Raw genomic sequence first — 15,345 nt, 5'->3', positions numbered from 1 at the left:
TAGGAGCTCAGAGTCCCAACAGCCTTTCTTTGCTAGAATTAATTACTTCCATCTTAGGAGTTGGTGACATACATAAAAGAAGAGAGAATTCTACAGGGGAAGCAAGCACCTGGCAGAGGTAAAGAGCATTTATTACTAATCTGTGCTCCAGGAGGCACGAGGGAGCTATGGAAAGCAATAATGCCAGGAAGAAGGCTTCTGAGTGAGCAGAGAGAAACACAGGCTGAGCAGAGCTGCAAAAGGCTGACTGCAGAGCTGCAGGCATCCACTCTGAGCTACAGTGGTATGGCTTCCCTGTGAGGGGTGACCACAGACCTGTGCTGACCATTCTCCCAAGCATTTAGCTTATCACAGCAGCCCCTGCAGTGCAGAGCTGGGTGTCTGTCCCTTTGCCATTCATGGCCACACATCCAAACATTCCAGAGGGTGACTTCTGCAGCCGCTCCACAACCCAGGTTTCAGCACAAAGAAACTGACAACCCAACAACACTGCTGAGCAGGGAAGAGTCTGCTTCAGACTGAGACTTTAAGGAAGAATCACAGGCTGGGCTCAGGCATGCTCAAGTCTGGGCTGCTCAGAGCTCTTACAGAAGATCTGAACTTTCCTGTCTTGCCTCCAGTGATGCAAACTTTTGGAGGAGTCCCAGGTAAGTGAAGAGTGAAAATGAGTCCTAATCCAGTTAATCTTCCCAGGGTGTTCCAGCTGAGAGTCCCATCCCTCCTGGCCCCTACAGAGGAAAATGTGTAAGGCACCAAGCCCTGCCTCAGCCTCATCAGTTGGGTCACAGCTGCTCCTGTAAACATGCTGTGACACAGAGCACGCACAACAGGCTGCACAAACATCAGCAGACACTGAAAGAAGGAATATGCCAGGAAGGAGCCAGAGAGAGGAATTCCCCAGGTAATTCCCCAGACACAGAAAGATGGCTCAGCAGGAACACTTTAATGCAGAAAAGCAAACAGTGAAAGGCAAAGTTTGTTGTGATTACAGCTGCTGCCCTTGTGGGGCTTGACAGGGCTCTGGACAACCTGATCTAGCTGAGGATGCCCCTGCTGACTGCAGAGGGGGTTGGACTGGATGACCTTTGGAGGTCCCTTCCAACCCCCATTCTATGATTCCAGGAATTCACTACCAACCAGGAAAATTTACCCTTAAAACGTGACACCTTTTAAACCAGCCTGGGGCAAATTCATGCCTGCTGCCAGCTGATTTGTGCCTTGGCACAGGACATCACATCTGGCCACGTGCAGCACTCTCTCTTTGGCTATACATCTGCTGCACAGAGGCATTTTCATTCTCATGAGAAAAGGGCATGTGGGAGAGGGAAGTCAGTCAGGTAAAAGTGATGGCAAATGCATGAACAGCAAACCTGCAACTTTAGTTTCCAGTTAAAGTGCAAAGAAGCAAAGACCTGCCCTGAAACAGAGCCCAAAGGCTCAAAGGTCTGGAGCAGAAGGGAACTTGAAGCCCACAGCTGGCACATGGTCCCTGGGTACCAAGAATGACACCAGCACTAAGAGCTCCAAACTCAGAGGCACTGCTGCAGCCTGCAGGGCTCTTCCCATCTACTTCAAGGATCAGGCTGCCCCTTTGCTCCCATAAGCAACTGTCCATGTCTAGGAAATGAACTGCCTGGGGTAACAGCCACACAGCAGGGAACTGGCTTTTCTCAGGCATGGCTTTGGTTTGGTTCTTCTAATGCCCTGCACTTTTGAGAACCTGGGCTGCATTAACCTCTCCACACACTGCAGAATGATCAAAGTCAGTCTGTTCCCATTTCAGTAGTCACGGGAGCACCAGGAGGCTGGAACACCCCAGGAGATGAAGAGCAGCAGCATCCCTTTAGGCATCAGGAACAGATTCTCAATGACACAAACACTGACCAAAGTTTCCCAGTGTTTTTCTTTCTTTCATTGTTTAAACAAAAGCTTTGCAAATGATCACATGCCACACGGCTTCCAGAACCAAAAGGACACTGGTGAGGAGTGGAGAGAGATCCAACACAGTGGCTGCACAAAGTACCTGTGGAGCTGAACATCAGCAATCAGCTGCTTTCAATAAACACTGCTTCCTGGTCCAAGGCTGGGTCTGTGCAGCACAGTTACATACAGAGACATTTCCATGTAATGAAATTAACCAGAATACCCTCTGGGTATTTAATCCTTTTTCCATGGGGAAGGTGGCTTCTGCTTTAGCTTAACTCTGCTGGGAGCAGGCTTATCATTACACCAAAAGAAGTCTGCAAATGAATTTGCATTGTTCAAACAGATTGAGTTAAACCCAATATGAGTTATTCAGTGCAAGCTTTCTGAAGGGTCAGCTCAAAAGGCAGTTTAATGCAACAAACAAAAGGAGGAGCAGAAAATACAGAACCTGCTGAAAGAGCTTTGTTCAGAGAGGTGATGTCTGCTTCCCCAGAACACCTTCCACTTGCCACTGAATTCAGCAGGCACTCAGCTGAATTCAACTCTCCTCAGAGGCAGGCCACAGGGGGGAACTTACACTGCTGCATTTATTGCAAACACTGCTGCTCTCTTGCTGGAAGAGAGCTGTTGAGATGGCAAAAGGGAAGGTGTGGTGATTAGGCTGTGGTGCATCATGCCCTGCTCTTAGCAGAACAATCCCCTTGGAGTCACAGGCTGCTGTCAGAGGAGCAGACACTGTCCACATGCCTGCCCACATGCCTGCCCACAGCCCTTTCTGGCTGCCTCACACTGTGACTGCCAAGTGAGCTGTGTGCAGTTGGGTCATCAACAAGCCTCTATGAAATAATAAAAGGCTTTTTGAGATAAAGGCTATGATAAATGCCTGAGAGATATGATGAGTAAAGCCATCCTACCTCACTGCTATTCATTACCTAATAGTAGTGTTCTATTCAGTAGTGGGTTTTCAGCCACATCCAAAGTGGCCACACAGCTTTATGTGCAATCAAAATGAAGCAGCTTGCTGATACTGCTGGCTAAGCAGGAATAAATATTGCTCCAAGCACCCTTGCTTGCAGCTCCTAGGACAAACAAGGTGTCTCACCCACTACCAAGCAGGCTGCTGGGGAAAGAGCAGCTACAAGCTATGTGGCTTTAACACCACATCATTGTTTCTCTAGGGGAACAGACCACAAAGTGCTCCTTGTTGCAAAGGCTGCAACTCTCAGGATCTAAAAACAAAATCAACCTCCAGTTCTCAAATCAAAGCTTTTAGCAACATTGAAAGGGGGTTTGGGTTTTGGGTTTTTTTTCCCTGTCAAGGATAAAATGACCAAAGTGTTTTTGCAGACACTTCACCTAAGGAGAAAGTTAAGGCTTGGTTTTCAAGAGTTTCATCTTCAAAGGCAGGCAGGGATTTAGTCAGTCTGCTTCAGACACTCCACCTCAGGGGCACCCTGCTGCAGAAGGTGCAGACAGCTAAGCAGCATTGTGGCAAATTAGTGTCGTTAGGTTGAGCTGTTGCAGCCTCCCAGCAGTGCTGCACACTGCTGAGGCTTCCACAACACTCAGCAGCACCATCACTGTCAGAGCTCCCCGTAAGACAATGACCAGGAGCATGAATAGCCAGGTTTGGCTCACCTGTGATAGTTAAGACAGACATAAACCAAAAAGAAAGAGGGAGAATGAATCTGACACCTGAGCAAAGGCCTCTGTCAGCCTTGGATCCGCTCCTCCGTTCATCAGCAAGAGGAACAGATCCAAGCTCCGAGTTCTTTGCTGAGCAGGGCAGCCAGCAGCTCCTAACCCAGAGCTGATCTCTTCCAGCAGCCATATTTTTTCTCCCAAGGAAGAAGCTCATTGCCACTTGTCAGCCAGTGGCGACTACAGTTTGGGTTCCTCCAGCCCAGCACCTCGTACCGTACAGCGGGGACACAGTAACCATCCTACAATCAACTACTCCAGTGCTGAAAGCAAAATCCAGCCCTGCCACAAGTGGTTTTATCTGCTGTAGCTGTATTTCTTGGAACTCAGAGGAAGACTTGGAAGAGGCAGTCCAGGAGAGAAGGGTTTCAAGTACCAAAACCTGTACGTCCCGTACCAAGCCGCCAGGCCTATCAGCACACCCAGGATCTTCTGGCTGAAGTCATGGAAGTAAAGGGCAGTGCAGAGGAACATGAACACCCAGATCACGGTGAGGAGGCACAGGGAAACAAAGAGGCCGTCGATGAGGGCCCGCAGCTTGGAGTTCTGCTCGGTGGCCAGGCCCTCCAGCACCGCCACCTCCTCCACGATCAGCAGGGCGCAGTAGGAGAGCAGGAAGCAGTGGCCCGAGATGTCGAAGCCGTCCCAGACGCCGCTGCCCTGGCGGCACTCCTGCTTGGTGGCGGGCGGCCGGCGGAGCTCGCCGGCCCCGGCGGGGCTGGAGCACGTCCCCGTGAGGTTCTCGATGTAGAGGAAGAGCCCGGTGCAGACGTACCAGACGGCGGTGCCCACCAGCAGGGCGCTCAGGCGCCGCAGCACCAGCAAGACGCTCTTGGTGCGGCCGTAACGGAACTTGCTCTTGGCAAACTGGTAGGTGGTGACCGCCATGAAGGGAAGCAGAAGCCACAAGGTCCATGCCCAAGCCACCTTCACGAAATACCTAGAACCACAGAATCAACCAGGTTGGAAAAGGCCCCAGAGATCATCAAGTCCAACCTATTACCTAATACCCAACACCTCCTGACACCTAAACCATGGCTTCGAGTGCCTCGGCCAATCCTTTTCTGAACACCTCCACCACCTCCCTGGGAGATACAGCAACCTGTCAGAGGAAAGCCAAGAGAGAAATGTGAAACTTCTCAGGAGCTGTGGGATGTGGTGCTGCTTCAAGAGGGGCTTTTCAGTGTCAGTGTTCAGAGCCATCTGAATTAGACACTTGTGCCCTCCTCCCAAAGTAAAGCACAGCTGAAATCAGCCCTCTCCCCACTGTTCTCTCAGGCCCTCCACCCTCAGCCAGGTCCTCCAGCTGTGTCCCTCAGACCCAGAGCCCTTGTTCAGACTTGTCACACTCTGCAGTTCAGTTTTGCAATCCCTTTTACCCTACAAACCTGCTCCACTCTGCCCTACTTGAAATGCAGCTGCAAAGGATTTATTTTTAGCTTGCCACCCTGGCCACAGTAACCCTTTCCCTTGACTCTCCTCCTCCATCCCAAAGATCTTGGCTTTCAAAGCCCTTCACAACCTCAACCTCTCAGCACAGAATAAGGTAGCCAGAAGGGCTGACTTTGGTCCCTACTCAGCCCATGAAGCTTCTCCTCCATCACCACCTCACAAAATGAAGTAGCACCATGTCTGCTCCTTTGCTGTCTCCCTTGTCAGTGAGAGCTTTCCTTTGGCAGAGACACACCCCTCCACCTCTCAGTCCACTACTTCTCCTTTCCAATCTGGCAGCGGAGCACGTGCAAGTGAATTTATTAATGTGTTAAGGAGACCACAGCCCAGGATCTCCTGTCCTCCCACAGGCACCTTCCAACAAAGCCTGCTTCACCCTGTCACTGGCACTGTTGCTCATGACATGGAGTGTGTGTCTGTGTCCATCTTAGGCTGTAGCAGCAGGTGCTCAGTCCTTCCTCTGGTCCTGCAGGTCTGCTACTTGTGTTCCTCACATTTGGCTGTCTCTCTTAAGGCTTATTTCAAAAGCCTTAGGAATAGTGTGGCCAGCAGAAGCAGGGAAGCCATTGTACCCTGTAATCTGCACTGGTTAGGCCACACTTTGAGTGCTGTGTCCAGTTCTGGGCCCCTCAGTTTAGGAAGGACATTGAGACACTTGAAGGTGTCCAGAGAAGGGCAACAAGGCTGGGGAGAGGCCTTGAACACAGCCCTGTGAGGAGAGGCTGAGGGAGCTGGGGTTGTTTAGCCGGGAGAGGAGGAGGCTCAGGGGAGACCTCATTGCTCTCTACAACTCCCTGAAGGGAGGTTGTAGCCAGGAAGGGGTTGGTCTCTTCTCCCAGGCACCCAGCACCAGAACAAGAGGACACAGTCTCAAGCTGTGCCAGGGGAAGTTTAGGCTGGAGGTGAGGAGAAAGTTCTTCACTGAGAGAGTCATTGGTTATCGGGATGTGCTGCCCAGGGAGGTGGTGGAGTCCCCACCCCTGGAGGTGTTCAAGAGGGGATTGGATGTGGCACTTGGTGCCATGGTCTAGTCATGAGGTCTGTGGTGACAGGTTGGACTCGATGATCCTCGAGGTCTCTTCCAACCTTGGTGATACTGTGGTACTGTGGTACATCAGCTGGTATGAGAGGGGAAGTGTGCAGCCCCCTTGTTACCCATGCCCCAGCTCAAAAAAGCAGACCTCTGGTCTGTGGCTGAGCTGAAATTCAGCTGTGTGATGGCACACAGTCATTATTTCATCATCACCTCAGCACTGCAAGCAGAGCCAAGTGGGCACAGGGTGCTGTATCTTCATTAACACTCTAACAAAACCTGTCAGGGCCTTGCCCAAGACTTGAGGAGTCCTTCCTTTATCAGAGGCACAGCATCTGCATGGCAACTACAGCTGCCACCATGGAACAGTAATTGAAAAGGAAACCCCCATTTTATTCAGACAGCTAAAAGAAGAAGAGCCTATTGGCAGAACTGCTGCCAGCAGCTCAGCAGACAAGTAATCTGGGGGGGGGGGGAAATCGTTTCAGGAGTTGCCAGTAGAGTGAACCTTCCTCTCTTTGAAGGGAGAGAAATGGACTGCAGTGATTTCTTTACTGCAAGATCAGTTTCACTAAGTGCTCCTGCCAGTCCTTCTCAACCACACTGAAATCAGCTCCTCTCCCACACATCACCAGAGGACAAACTGGGATCAGTAAAGTACAAAAGCCTCCATGTCACAGGGCAAAAGAGCAGCTGTGCTTTAACTCCCTGACCCCTAGCAGGTGAAGCACACGTGCCCTGGCCCAGCTCATCGCCTTCCTCATGCCCTTCAGAACGTTCAAAGGTGATGACTAAGCCACTAAAATCACTCCTAAGCACTTGGAAGGGGCAGCAGCAACTCTGTTTTCAGACGAGGTGCTCAAAGACTTATTTTCCTCAGCTTGCTTTTAGACCAGATCAGTAACCACCAGTTTGCAGTCCAACACGAGGAATTATCAGGGAATTAAAGAGAAAAAAAGAATAACCCTTCTCTTCCTCTTCCAAAAAAACCCACCCCAACAGCGAAACAGAGCAAGAAACTCCACCTGCTCAGATACCTGACGGTCCTGTAGACCACAGCAGGCACCAGGAGCAGGAATCATCATCTCCACCACCCCACAGCCCGGCGCACGCTGTCTTGACTCCTCACCAGCCTCACCCCCTACAACCCCTGGCGCTGGGACCGGCCTGGGTCACCCACAGCCGCTACCAAGCCACCTCCGGCTGAGCCCCGCGGCCTGCCCGCCCCCGCTGCCCGCTCGAGGCCCACACGAGCCGGGGGTAGCTGCTAGCCGCTTCCAGCCCTCTGTCCTGCCCCCACCCCCCTGCCACCCCCCCGGCCCCTCGGGGCAGCGCCTCCGCCCCAGGAGAGGACAGGCGGCCGGAGCGCAGCAGCCGCTGCCGTTAAGGCCGAGCGTCCCCAGCCCCCCCGGCTCCCCCCGGCCCGACCCGCAGGGCTGCCGTCCCCTGCACCGCCCCGCTTCCCCCCCGCCGCTCCTCACACGTTGAGCGGGTTGCGCTTGTTCTGCAGGGGCGTCTCGGGCACCAGGTCGTTGTCCTTGAGGGCGGACCCGACGAGGACGATGGCGAGCAGCAGCCAGGGCAGGCGGCGGCGCACCCGCCCGTTGGCCAGCGCGGCCCGCCACCACCGCCCGCAGCGCTCCAGCCGCTCCATCGCGCCCCGCCGCCGCCGCCGCCGCTCGGCCGCCGTACCGCGTCACGGCCCTCGCGCCCGGCGCTCCTGCAGCCGCATCCCTCCGGCGCCCCCTGGCGGCGCCCGCCGGGCTGCAAACGGCTGCGCCTACGCGTAGCGTCATCGCTCCGGTCCCCGCAGCGCCGCCTCGGGAGCGGCACTGAAAGGGGGCTCGGTCCGTAGGGGAGCGGGGCTCTGGCGCCTCGCCAGCCCACACGTGTCCGTGTCGCAGCAACTCACGTGTCGCTGAGGTTAGGGGACGCCTCCCTATCGCCCGCAGCGTGACTCCAGAGGAGGCTGGAGACTCCCTCCCTGCGGGGAGCGCATGCTGAGGGATGGGGAATGGGTGCAGGTTACCCTGCGGAGATGCCAACCGCACACACCGTGGAACTATTGCACAACGAGAGCGAGCAGCCAGGGGAATCTCCCCCAGGGAAGTCGCGGAGTCCCCAGCGTTGGGCACTCTAGCCTGACAGGGTGCCCCTCACAGGACTGTTCCGGTTGGAAAAGCCCTTGCAGACCCAGTCCAACCATTCTCTTAACTTTAGCAAGCCTGGGGCTAAACTATGGCCCTCTGCACCACAGCTCTGCAGCTCTGAAACACCTCCAGGGACGGAGATTCAGCCACCTCCCTCCCTGCGGAGCTTGTTCCGTTTCTTGAGAACCCATTTAGCGAAGAAGTTTCTCCTACCTTGACCATGCTGTTGGACCAAATGATCCCTGAGCTCCCTTCCAACCCGGTGTTCTGTGATTCTAACACTGAACCATGTCCCTCAGCAAAACATTTACACATCTTCTAAATCTCTCTGGGGATAGTGACTGCAAAACTTCCCTGGACAGCCTGTTCAGGGCTTGACAACCATTTCAAAGAAGAAATTTTTCCTAATGTCCAGCCTAAACCTTCCCTGGCAGAATCTGAGCCTGTTTATTTCTCGTGCTATAAACGAGCATCCACTTCTAGAGGACGGTGCTAGCCCCTCTGAGAGCGTCTGACCATCACATTCAAGAGAAAACGGGAGAATTTCCTCACTCAGTAGCCTTTATTTTATTATTATTATTTTAATTAGGCTTAAAAGAGAGGGAGAAAGTATTTCTGGGGCTCATAAGGTTCCCACACCTTTTTTCAGTGTGCACGTTTGCAGCTGAAAGCGGTGTTCAAGTGCTGGCCATCACCCTGGTATTTAAGGCCCATCTCATCTGTCGAAGTGCTGCTGCTGCCATTTCAGCTTAGTTTGTGAAAAATAAGAAAAGCTTCAGCAAGCAGAGGAACGGCTGCATGAACAAAGAGCCTTTATTCATCCCATGGCCTCGGTAAGAAAAATGTGAGAGGGGAGAAAAAGAGCAGATCCCATCCGAGACAGGATGGGAAAGTGTCTCCTGCCAGAGCGCATTTCAAAGCTGTGCTGCAGTCACCGTCAGCAAATCTATGACAACATCTGGGCTGAAAGAGCAGGAGGACACATCAAAGCAGCCCCAGCAGATACAGGGAGTTTCAGCTAAGGAGGTTATCCAGGGTAAATGGCATTTGGCAATTTATTAGATGTTGTTTTTAATCAGCCGGCCACGGCCACGTCTAGCACTTCCAGCCACAAGCATTGCAGCCCTGAATTAGAGAAGACAGACAGCTGCGTGCACTCAGACGAGTGAGGATGAGAGGGGCTGGGAGCAGGTTTGACAGAGGCTGGCATTGTCTGCCTAAATCCTCACTGCCTTTGAAACCTTGCCCCCTTTGCTTCCCAGGTTTGGGTCTCTGATCTCCAGACTGTTTGCAATGCCTGCGAGCTGGAGGTGGTGAGCTGCTCGGCTGGTCGCTAATGAAGCGTGCTGTGGAGTCTACCACACAGCAGGAGGATTTCATAAGCTTGGCACCTGTTCCAGATGAATGGAGTTGATGGCATGGGCTGGAAATGTGTCTATCTTCAGCCCAGCTTGAAATGTCTGAGGATTATCTCTGTAAATCATGGATTCTCACAAGAGCAGTGAGCAAAGCTCAGCTGGGTCCAGGTGTCCTGCAGATTCAGAGTAAATCTCTGCTTTTGGGCCATGTATTTGCTGCCCTGTGCACCAGCCAAAGCCAACAGTCCTTCTGAGGAGCCCACTGCTCTTCTGTAAAGAATCAGAGAAGTGGAATTTAGGTCTTTTAAGGCTGCAGGAAAGGCTTTTGTTCATGAACAGGGAATAAGGTTTGTTCTAGGGGGACTGCAGAAGGTTCTCAAAGAGCTCTCAGAGACCTGGTCCACCTGTGGCAGGTAAAAACCATACTAAACAGAGTTAATGTGTTAGGTATAGCAGGGGTGTCTGTCCTTCCTTTTCTTCATATCTTTTCCCTTAGCCTCACCATATCACTGCCTGATTCAAGCTGAAGTTTGATTGAAGATGATTTGATTACAAAATTGGTGTTGCTATGTTTGTTTCTGGTTGAATTTGAACCAAAGCCCTCAACAATTCATTTCTCTTTCATCAAGAAATCACATTTTGCCTCTAAACTCTGTGGGGCCAGATTCATTAGGGGCTGTAGAAGGCAGTTTCAGAGTGGTTGGTGAGCCTTGTCCCTGCAGGCTCAGCCACTTGGAGCTTAGGGCACTTACATGGACTGTGGAGATCCCAGCAGCAGAGCAGAGGTTTGAAGTAAGAGTGAAGAGCATCCTCACTCCTGAGCTGCAGCAGGTTTGAGGGAGATCTTTCCTGGTCCTAGAGTTCCTCTTGTATTAAGCATTTCACTGTTCATTGGGACAAGAACAAAGACACTCTGAGGTATTTTAAATAACTTAGTTGCTTAGAAAATTAATGTGTCTCCTTTTGGTGATTCTGTTAATCACCCTGAGGGCAGAGGAGGCTTTCTTGCTGCTGTGACACTGGGGTGGATGCCTTCCACAGAACTGAGGATCAGAGTCTCAGTATGCAGTCTGTGGAGAGACAAGTTTAGAACCCTTCCCAGGAGACTGGGGCAGCTCTGGGTGCTTAAAATAAGCCATGGAGAAATTCAAACCTTTTTGGAAGACAGGCTGATGGTGCTGCATGATGCTGAGAAAATGATGCTGCAACTCAACACGCTGCAGCCATGTTCACAGCCTCCAGCATAAAGGTCATGAGACCCCCTCCTCACAAGTTCTTCCTGCTAAGCACACTCTGATATGTTGCATGCTAGGAGAAGGCCAGATCGTTACTGCAAAGTTGATTGTGCCTTAAAACTACCTGCAGGATGAGTTACTGGGGTTTAAATCCTCAGCCCTTCAACAAAGTCCTGCAGAACCTTCAGGCATCGTGGGGGCCCTAGCATGGGAGTGTCCAGGCACTGAAAAGCAAAGTGGCTTGGAGGTTTGGAGGGCTGCTGTGGAGCAGGATCAAGAAGTTTGGATTGAACTCTCAGCTCAAACAGTTAAACTGAGCCTCCTGACTCTGCTGAATGGGAACTAAACCCCCACTATTTTGTAACTGTGAGATTTCTGGGTGCACTGCTCTGTGGTATTGGGTTGGACTTGATGATCTTGAAGGTGTTTTCCAACCTGGTTGATTCTGTGATTCTGTGTTGCAGCCAGAGAGTGATGCCTGAAGGAGAAGGAGAGAAAAGCTACCAAATTCCTTTTTACAAAAGACAAGCAGTGGTTCTTTTCTGACCTGAGTTTGGCCTAGGATGGGTTCTCACAGGCACACTGGCACTGCAGGGAAGGTGTCATGAGGTCTTGGGTGACAGGTTGGACTTGATGATCTTTGAGGTCTCTTCCAACCTTATTGATTCTATGATTCTATGACTCCAGGGGCAGGAGGTGATGGTGACCCTTTGAGCACGCTGCCTAGTGGGACCAGCAGAGCCACTGGTCAGTGTCTCCACACTCAGTGCTAGGGTACCCCACTAGCAATGGCCCAGCTGGACCTGGGAGACCTCCTCTCTTCCTGGCCTGTCCTCCTGCCTCACAGTGATTCCCACACTCCCTGGCACCTGCTCACCCATCACTGCCTGCCCAGGCCCCCGGCAGCCCCAGCCCCTCCTTTTGGATGCAGGTGGCGGTGGTGGCCCTGCCCTCATTCCTCACCAGCCTCCCCTGCTCTGTTTTGCTTGCTGAAGGCTGCTCACATCTCCATGACTGATTGTGTTTGAGTTTGAGTGTCCTGGGGTGTTTGCCTGAGAGGTGCTGCATAAGCAGAATTGGTGCTGTATTTTCTCTGCCTGGTAGGAGTTTGAGCTTGGAGTTTAAGACAGTTCTAGCCCTTTGCTGAGACACTGTCCCTCAGCCTCAGTGCTTTGAGCTCTGCAGCCTTCTCTTCTAGCTGTGGGCTTAAGAAGCAAAGATAAACCCAGAGAGGTTCTGCTGTGTTCCTTTCTGCCAGCGATGCCTTTGAAATGGTGCCTGGGGCAAGGGCATAGCAGCTCTCCCCTAACGCTGGCCTGGAACTCTGCTGCCTGTCTCTGAGGGGAAGGATGCTCCTGCTGTCAACCCCAGGCTTGTCACTGGTCTGGACAGAACCAAGGCAAAAAAAAATGAATTGAAAATTCAAAGCCAGGCTCCTGTGAGCAGCTCTCCTGGGTTATTTACAGCAGAGGTGCTGAGCTGAGAGCCAGAAAGGAGACCATGTTAACTCAGCAGCTGAGTGGCTGCCCAAACAAATGGGAAAGGGCTTTTCCAGTCCTGAAACCCCAAGAATTTTGGGAAAAGGTATGGAAATTGACCCCAGGGAATTTGTGCAGGCTGAAGTATCACTGAACTCAACATAAAAACGTCTGCAGGTCACACATTTCCCCTCCAGCTCTCCTCAAATGAATAGGGAGGGTCTGGTCTGAGCTGCAGGGAATTTTCAGCCTATTTAGTGGTTATACCCAAAGAGCAAAATACTTGGGGCTAGGGGGGCAAAGCACAAGAAAGAATCAATTCAGTTTTCAGCAGCACAAACTTTATTAGTGCTACAAATTAATACCTGCTGCTGCCCAACGTTTACATTTCTAGTTCTGCACAGCCAGGCTGCAGCAGAGCAGACTAATGATAGGCTTTGGTTTGCAGCAGGGATGGTCCTGTGATGGGTGTGGGCTCTGAAGAGCTGGGTTCAGTCTGTGGCTGTCATCACCTCCCTCTCCAGCCATAGGCAAGTCCCTTTTCCTCTCTACCCTCCAAACCTGAGGAGGACAGGGGAGAGGTTCTGTTCTCCTCCTTCCTACATTTATTTCAGAGGTGGTTGTGAGGTTGCAGAGGGGTGGGATAATGGTCTGAAGAGCTTAAAAATAACCAGAGTTCCCAGAGATGTTAGGGAGTTCCTCTTCCTACACCCCAAATCAAACAGCCCCTTAGCAGAATAGAATAGAGTAGAATGAACCAGGTTGGAAGAGACCTTCAAGATCATCGTGTCCAACCCATCAACCAATCCAACACCACCTAGACAACTAACCCATGGCACCAAGCACCCCATCTCCTCCTGAACACCTCCAATGATGGTGACTCCACCACCTCCCTGGGCAGCACATTCCAATGGGCAATCACTCTCTCTGTGTAGAACTTCTTCCTAACCTCCAGCCTAAACCTCCCCTGGTGCAGCCTGAGACTGTGTCCTCTTGTTCTGGTGCTGGCCGCCTGGGAGAAGAGACCAACATCCGCCTGTCCACAACCTCCCTTCAGGTAGTTGTAGAGAGCAATAAGGTCACCCCTGAGTCTCCTCCTCTCCAGGCTAAGCAACCCCAGCTCCCTCAGCAGGAGAAGCAGGGTGAGACGACAACATCTGTTGTGCTAGTCCCTGTGATCGATTGTATGTGCATGTTCTTTACTCTGAGGGTGGCTGCCCAGGGATGTGGTGAAGGCCCCATCCTTGGACACATTCCAGGTCAGGCTTGAAGGGGTTCTGAGCAACCTGCTCTAGCTGGGGATGTCCCTGCTTAGTGCAGAGGGGTGGACTAGATGACCCTTAAGGCTCCGAGGTGACCTAATTGTCGCCTTCCAGTATCTGAAGGGGGCCTACAGGAAGGCTGGGGAAGGACTTCTCAGGATCTCAGGTAGTGATAGGACTAGGGGGAATGGAATGAAGCTGGAGGTGGGGAGATTCAGGCTAGATGTGAGGAGGAGGTTCTTCACCATGAGAGTGGTGAAACCCTGGAATGGGTTGTCCAGGGAGGTGGTCGAGGCCCCGTCCCTGGGGGTGTTTAAGAGCAGGCTGGATGAGGCTCTGGCCAGCCTGATCTAGTGTGGGGTGTCCCTGCCCATGGCAGGGGGGTTGGAACTAGATGATCCTTGTGGTCCCTTCCAACCCTGAATGAAACTATGAAACTATGAAACTATGAAACTTAAAGGTCCCTTCCAGCCCAGTGCATTCTCTGAGTCTTTGATTATCAACCATAGATTAAACATTGTGCAAAAGCCGTGGTGATGACTTCCCTCAAACCCTCTGCTGGGTGGCCCTTGAGCTGATGTACCAAAATACCTCCTTTTTATTTGAGCTGAAGGAAGTGCTGTTTATTGGAACTGATCAAAGAGGGGAAGGGAACGGTCTGTGTCTGTTCATTCAGAGTCAGAAATACGAACAGTTCCAACCTGCCTGGAGCATTTTTAGCTCATGTTTGCAGGAAAGAACCACTCATGGATTCAGGGGCAAGCTCTGGAAGTGACTTCATGTTGAGTGGCTGCAGGGACCACAGTGAACAGCCCTGTTTCTTTGGCTGGCTGAGTGGTACAGCCAGCCACACACCGTGGCTGTGGCTATTTCAGTCCCCAATCTAAAGTCACAGACACTGAGTGTAAACCTAAAACATATAGGTAGAGAACACTGGAGCTGTGCTTTACTGGCTTGGGTCCTTACACAAGTATTGGCTGGAAATCAGGATTTGAGTTTGACCTGGCCATGGTGACTACTGAACTGCTCTGTAGATAAAAACTAATAACCACAAAAGAGGATCAGGGGGTGTGCTGGCAGGGCAGTGCACTCAGGGTCATGGCAGCCTTCATTTGGATCTTTAATACAAGAAATATGAGAGGTCTGGAGCACAAACCCTCTGAGGAGAGGCTGAGGGAGCTGGGGTTGTTTGGCCTGGAGAAGAGGAGGCTCAGGGGAGACCTTATGGCTCTCTACAATTACCTGAAAGGAGGTTGTAGCCAGGTGGGGGTTGGTCTCTTCTCCCAGGCAACCAGCACCAGAACAAGAGGACACAGTCTCAAGCTGCACCAGGGGAGGTTTAGGCTGGAGGTGAGGAGAAAGTTCTTCCCAGCAAGAGAGATTGGCCAGGGAGGTGATGGAGTTACCATCCCTGGAGGTGTTCAAAAAAGGCTTGGTTGTGGCACTTGGAGCCATAGTTTAGTTGTCAGGAGGTGTTAGGTATTAGGTAATAGGTTGGGCTTGATGATCTCTGAGGTCTTTTCCAACCTGGTTGATTCTATGATACCATGAAATGATTGCTCTGTAGATCCTCAGTTCAGGTTTTCACCTGACTCACCTTGCTGCACTCTTCACCGAAGGCTGCCTCACACCTCAGACCAGCAGGAGAAAGGAGGATGCCCCAGGCCATGGGGTTTGTGGTGTGGGTGACATCTGAAAGACAGGATGGGCAGGACGGCAAGGGGAGAAGGCAAGGCAGCATGCAGAGCAA

The 15,345-nt window shown here is 51.9% G+C and overlaps 1 protein-coding gene across 1 annotated transcript; it reads right to left on the bottom strand.

Moving 5' to 3' along the window:
* Positions 1-1,885: 1,885 nt before the first annotated feature.
* On the bottom strand, positions 1,886-7,799 carry FITM2 (fat storage inducing transmembrane protein 2). The gene is made up of 2 exons (XM_068149798.1): positions 7,594-7,799; positions 1,886-4,567 (listed from the first exon to the last, which is right to left on the bottom strand). Exons 1-2 carry the CDS (start codon positions 7,764-7,766, stop codon positions 3,925-3,927), a joined length of 816 nt encoding a protein of 271 aa, XP_068005899.1. The 5' UTR covers positions 7,767-7,799; the 3' UTR covers positions 1,886-3,924.
* Positions 7,800-15,345: the final 7,546 nt, after the last annotated feature.

This window comes from Melanerpes formicivorus, unplaced genomic scaffold (assembly GCF_026170545.1).
Source record: "Melanerpes formicivorus ecotype bairdi unplaced genomic scaffold, bMelFor1.0.p_v2 SCAF_19, whole genome shotgun sequence".
In the NCBI taxonomy this organism is placed as follows: Eukaryota; Metazoa; Chordata; class Aves; order Piciformes; family Picidae; genus Melanerpes; species Melanerpes formicivorus.
Note: the sequence above shows the minus strand (reverse complement) of the source record. Positions and strands in the feature narration are given on the sequence as shown.